This window comes from Hemibagrus wyckioides, linkage group LG05, assembly GCF_019097595.1.
Source record: "Hemibagrus wyckioides isolate EC202008001 linkage group LG05, SWU_Hwy_1.0, whole genome shotgun sequence".
NCBI lineage: Eukaryota > Metazoa > Chordata > Actinopteri > Siluriformes > Bagridae > Hemibagrus > Hemibagrus wyckioides.
The window spans coordinates 8,031,819-8,037,721 of NC_080714.1; the positions used below are offsets into that span (position 1 = coordinate 8,031,819).

The window sequence follows — 5,903 nt, forward strand, 5'->3', positions numbered from 1 at the left end:
AAATCTCTCAAGGCATTTAAAACCTAATGCATCCTTCGGGATAGATTGAAAATGGCGCTCAGTGAAGTGAAAACGATTCCCTCAAGTCAGCTCTTGTATTAAAATGCATCCTTGGTCCAACTAAAGATAGACTCAAACTGTCAATCAAACAGAGCCGACAGAAATTCCTATACCCAAATAACTTTTTCAGCACCCTACAGGTCGTCTACTCTAAATATCATGAGATGATAAACGATCCCTCTTTCACGGTCATGACAAGGCAAACGTTTTATTGCGCAAATATCTCATTTGCAAAGTTCAATGATTTAGAAGAGGTGATGATATTAAAATTAGATCTGTAGAGGACACTTACAGGCTCAAACGCTGTGTGCCTCGGACTGTTTATTTTGCATTAAAGTAATCATTAGACTCATTAGAATGTGAAAAATCACCTCGGGGAAACACTAGTGGGATCGTGTTCAATAAAACAAATTGTATCCAGTTTGGTCACAGGCGTCATCCATCTGAAAAACACAGTTAAGAGGTCTTTCCAGCTTAATATGCTCAATTACTGATTACTTGCAAAGCCACAAAATAAATGGAACGAATTTTTAAATGCTGTCTTATTGTCCCTTCCTACTACATTCTACATAAACAGCCATATGTCCAGTTCAACCATTTGGGTAAACCACACCCTAAAATTTAATAATAATTAAGAGTTCTATACTCCTACATAGACTAGGAAAGTGGGAACATTCGATGAAAACAAATCAGGAATGAAAACTCAATCGTTTATTATTTTAAAAGAATCTCTGTTCGTTTCATGTTGTCGCGTGTACGAGGGGGACACCGGTAAGAAACAGGTTATTAAAGGAAGGGTAAGTAAGGCAGGGCCTTATCTTAAAAAGCAATGAGATTATAATTTAAATAAGGAAAAGCGATTTTCCTTTTACAGCATGAACACAATTAAATAGTATAATTAAAATGAAAATGAAAAATGAGCAATAAATATTTTTTCCTACTTATTCTTCAATGAAATTTACACATTGGTAGCTATTTATTTTATTTTACATAACCATGTAGCTAGCTAATTAGCCTAATTAACAAACCCAACCAATCACAAGCCTGGGCACACAGTTCAGAGGAAACCATTTCAGCTGTATGGTTCTTGTTGTCAAAGTGCAAGTGTGGTCTGGTTAAATATCCACTGATCCTGTGTCGTAGCACCATGATGCAGATCACACACACACTTGCCAGCTGGCTATGAGGGTTTTTTTTTAAAGCAGTCCTGGAATGAAGGCCCAGTTCATGTTGTGGTGAAATATTAAGTCATCTATCTGTAACTTCTCAGAAAAACCAGGCGATGAGGCTGAAATTTCTCTCGGCACAGCGGACACTCCGTCTGCAATCACAACCCACAAAAACAACAGTTATTTATAGTCTGTAAATCCAGCAAATCTTTGTATCAAATACAACAATTTAATGATGTCAGCAGGTCACAGATTTCATGCTGTAATAACAAGCAAAGGATATGGAACCAATTTTTTTCCCCCCCTTCAAGACAATCTGTTTCAATACTTTTGCTTGCTCTGCCATTAAAGGCGTGTAAGAAAAATAAGGATGCCGGTTATTCACAAAGCACGTAGAAGTACCTTGGGCACACTGAAGCTAGACTGAACCCCTGAACAGTCAAGACTTCAGGCTTTTAATGTTAATGAAGTTATGCTCTCTATGTTAAGCTAATGAGCGCCTGATTTCGTCTGCGATGGCTCCGATGGCCCACTGCCGTTTCTGTATTATAATCATTTAGGGGATACAATTGTAAGACTTGGGTGAGTGACAAACAAAAGGCGGAGTCCTGTATTTTATTACATATCAGGTGTCATTCCAAGCTGTTTAACACATCCAGATGCAAGTATCAAGAAATGAAGTCTGAAATTACAAACTCACATATACACCGACCAGGCATAACATTATGACCACCTGCCTAATATTGTGTTGGTCCTCCTTTTGCTGCCAAAACAGCCCTGACCCATCATGCACTGTGTATTCTGACAGCTTTCTATCAGAACCAGCATTAACTTCTTCAGCAATTTGAGCAACAGTAGACTGTCTGTTGGATCGGATCACACGGGCCAGCCTTCACTCCCCACGTTCATCAATGAGCCTTGGCCGTCCATGACCCTGTCATCGGTTCACCACTGTTCCTTCCTTGGAACACTTTTGATAGATACTGACCACTGCAGACCGGGAACACCCCACAAGAGCTGCAGTTTTGGAGATGCTCTGATCCAGTCGTCTAGCCATCACAATTTGGCCCTTGTCAAACTCGCTCAAATCCTTACGCTTGTCCATTTTTCCTGCTTCTAACACATCAACTAATATATTACCACCCAATAACAGGTGCCATGATGAGGAGAGAACCAGTGCTATTCACTTCACCTGTCAGTGCTCATAATGTTATGGCTGATCGGGGTATATTCTTCTGTTCATCCCAAACCCAAATGACTTCACAGTACAGCAAATGAAAATGTTCAAAATGCTCATGCTAATGCTTCTGCTTCAGAGCAAATCAAACCTGAAAGCACTGGTAAGGTTTGCATTCTGGCAGCTCTAGTTCACAAGAGATGAATGTTACCTTGGTGTTGCACCACTCTGTGATACACTCCCAGCAGAACAGATGGCCACAGGGGGTTGTTGTGGAGTGTCTCCTCTCCTCTAAGCACAGAATACAGCGAGAAGATCGAGAGGACGAAGTCTCCTTTGGACTAAGCAATGAATGGGGGAAAAAAAAAACAGCATCCATGAGATGAAGCAATCCATGTGACTATTCATACAGATAAGAGAAATGACAGTGACAGTGGGATGGGTAATGAGGGTGATTTATATCATCTTCCACCAACGTTACAAGTTAATTCATTACAGCATTCTCCAGTGGGGGAAAAAATATGCAAAATAATTACGTGAGGCATTTGTTTTATACTGCAGTGCTTGATTCTGATTCATTTTCTATAACAGGTCAGCGTGCAAGGTTTATATTAATGAGCTAATGCTGTTTTTATAGTTTCTGCATTATATACAGAAACTTGCATTGTGGATGCTACACATATTGTAAAGATTTCTGGGAAATCTGAAACAAATGTGATAATTCTTATAAGTGTATAAAGTCTTAAAGATGTATAGCATTTAAGCAAGGAGTTTCTGGTGCTCTGGTTTTCTCAGTAACATGGCAAGCTTTTTCAGTCTGGTGTCAGTCATATCAATTATACAAAACATTTGTTCCAATTAACACTACTGTGAGTAAATATTTGACCACTCGACCAAAAATAAATAAATAAAAAAAATGTTCTTGTACATCTTGAATGTTTAACTATTATTCAAGACTCTACACTAATTCTAGGTCCCTAATTAAATGTAAGCAAATATGTGATACTGACCATGCTAACTGCTTAGTACAACAGGTCAGATTTTTCCTCTTGTCTAATCTCTTCTATTGAATAGACACAGCCGGATTTAATCTCAAACGGATCAGATGCTTTTGCACAAACCTGTGGAGTCCATGCCAGCTTGAGTGCACACTGCCATTGAAGTAAAAATGGGATGAACAAAATACAAAGAAAATCAAACAATATTTCCAAAATTCTTCTTTTCACTTCTTCGTTTTTGTTAGTAATATAATCTGTATTCAAGTTAGTAATATATCTGTTGTATTTAGTTAGAAAAGAAAGCAAAATAGATGCATTTTCATCAGTGCTCTCAGACTTTTGGACCCCACTGAATGTTTGCAGTATATATTACTTATCCTATTGCTTTAACTAGAAATGATATAAGAGCAGTTATTTGCTGCAGAACAAGGACTGTCTGAATTTTTTTTTTTTGAGGTTTGATGTAGCAGTGGCCCTACCTTGAGGGCAGATTTCTGTGCTGTGTCCACTCCTGTCTGGCACGCTGCCTCTGTCTCAGGCTGTTAAACTGCAGAGCAAGTGTGATGGCCAGCTGCAACAGTGACACACACCCTAAAAGCCGATAGCTGGTCCGGATGCCTTTATCGTCCACGGCCATCCCCTGCACTCTGAGCTGAAACGAGGTAGAATCTGTAATGTTAATTACAAACTCTGAAGGTTGTTCTACTATTTGTTTTGCTAAATGTGTTGCACAATAACTACTTAATGATTTACTGAGTGTCTGAGCTGTACTGTGCATTTTTGCTTATAGCGCATAGTCTATAAAATAGTTGGATTTAAAAAAATAAAACAAAATGACAAGCAATGTAAGCTTGTCAGTGCTGTTGGAAAATAACTCAGATTCTTTATGTTCTTCAGATTTGAAGCCTCACTCACATAGCTGACGCCTGATGTCCTTTTGGCCAGGTGATAAAACGCACCACTGATGTAGAACAGAGCCACATGCACCCTGTTTAAAATGGTGATCCCCTGCTGCACTGCGAAGACCACAGGCTTTAAAGATTTCCTCTGCTGACTATTCAGCATTCTCACCGCCCTCTGAATCCATGGCTTTATATAGGACATCGGGCTCCAGGTTAATGCCGTGTCTCGCTGTGTGTTCTGGGAATCTAAATCCTCCAACTCCAGCTCACGTTCTATACACACCAGGAGTTTGTCCAGGACATACGGTACGAAGGTGTGGAGCAGAACCAGAGCCAGCCTGCGTGTCCGGGAAGGGATCCTGCGTCTGGTGGGGTCAACCTGGATAATGCTGACGTATTCTTCACCTAATGTCTGATATCCTACAATGTTGACATACTACATGTTACTCTGACATTCACAGTGAGGTAATGATACAGTGATTTAGCAGTAATTGTACCTGACAGAGTGGTTAGTGCATAATAGGCGAGATCTGACAGTACTTCCACTTCTTTCCTCCACTGCAGCCATCGTCTTGATCCTACATTGAAAAATACACACAGACTTTCCAAATCCTATTCCTGGGGAATTTTCCTGCTTTCTCTGATCTAATGCACCAAATTTAACTGCTGATCATTAGTTATTCAGGCTTGAACCATGTAAAACTTACCAGCAAGAGTCTGGAAAGCCTCGTTAGCGTTATTTCTCAGACTAGTTTGATAATATTCGTCCTTCTGGGCAGAGCGGATCAGCTGCGGCTGGTTAGCTGGAACAAGCGGCATTATGAAGCTTCAATAACTTTAATGGAGCTCCTTTAGCATGCTGCTTTAACCTGTCACCAAATACTGTAATCAAGCTTGTTAGGGAATCTACACAAGATCTTTCTTTCTTTCTTTCTTTCTTTCTTAAATACTTGAATTTAGCAAACCTGGGAAGAAAAACACCTTAATTGTAAACTAGGAGCTAATGTTGTTGTGCACCGTTAACACGAGCTGCACACCTTTCACTTCCGTGTTAGTCACGTGGACTCGGCTGCGCATTTCTATTGGTTGCTTAGACTCCCCTTATGAAAAGAGTGACCGTCTCTGTATGTTTTGTAACGACGGTTGCCAGATCTGTGTTTTTTTATCCGTGATCTAGGATGGAGTTATTTAAGGGGTAGGAAGTTTTCCATATACAGTATTAGTTTCATTATTGAATTGCTACTTTGGAAAATGTTTAGTAAGAATTAAAACAGATGTGTTGTGTAAGCAACAAGACGACAGCAATGTGTTTATGCCTCTCATACCACATTAACCTGCTAAATTGCATTAAAAAATATATTAAGGAACAACATGCCATACTAATTTTTTTTAATTTACAGTCACATTAAATGTTATGGAACGTCTGTGCTATAAGACAAGTTACATTGTATTGGCAAAAGTTTTGGGACACTTCTCCAAATCATTGAGTTCAGGTGTTGTTTCTCAGGGGTTGGGCTTGGCACCTTAGTTCCAGTGAAAGGAACTCTTAATGCTTCAGCTTCATACCAAGACATTTTGGACAATTTCATGCTCCTAA

At 39.5% G+C, this 5,903-nt stretch overlaps 1 protein-coding gene across 1 annotated transcript; it reads right to left on the bottom strand.

Moving 5' to 3' along the window:
- Positions 1-756: 756 nt before the first annotated feature.
- pex10 (peroxisomal biogenesis factor 10) lies at positions 757-5,371 on the bottom strand. Its single transcript, XM_058388879.1, has 6 exons — positions 5,014-5,371; positions 4,804-4,884; positions 4,320-4,726; positions 3,884-4,056; positions 2,618-2,747; positions 757-1,381 (listed from the first exon to the last, which is right to left on the bottom strand). The coding sequence occupies exons 1-6, from the start codon at positions 5,123-5,125 to the stop codon at positions 1,313-1,315; spliced, it is 972 nt and encodes a 323-aa protein (XP_058244862.1). The 5' UTR covers positions 5,126-5,371; the 3' UTR covers positions 757-1,312.
- Between the last annotated feature and the right edge of the window lie 532 nt (positions 5,372-5,903).

Excerpts from the sequence above, each read along its gene's own strand:
- pex10 (XM_058388879.1), bottom strand. The coding sequence starts at position 5,125 with ATGCCGCTTGTTCCAGCTAACCAGCCGCAGCTGATCCGCTCTGCCCAG. Across the intron at positions 4,057-4,319 it reads GGACATCAGGCGTCAGCTAT|CTCAGAGTGCAGGGGATGGC; the intron begins GTGAGTGAGGCT and ends ACCTCGTTTCAG. Across the intron at positions 2,748-3,883 it reads CACAGAAATCTGCCCTCAAG|TCCAAAGGAGACTTCGTCCT; the intron begins GTAGGGCCACTG and ends TTCATTGCTTAG.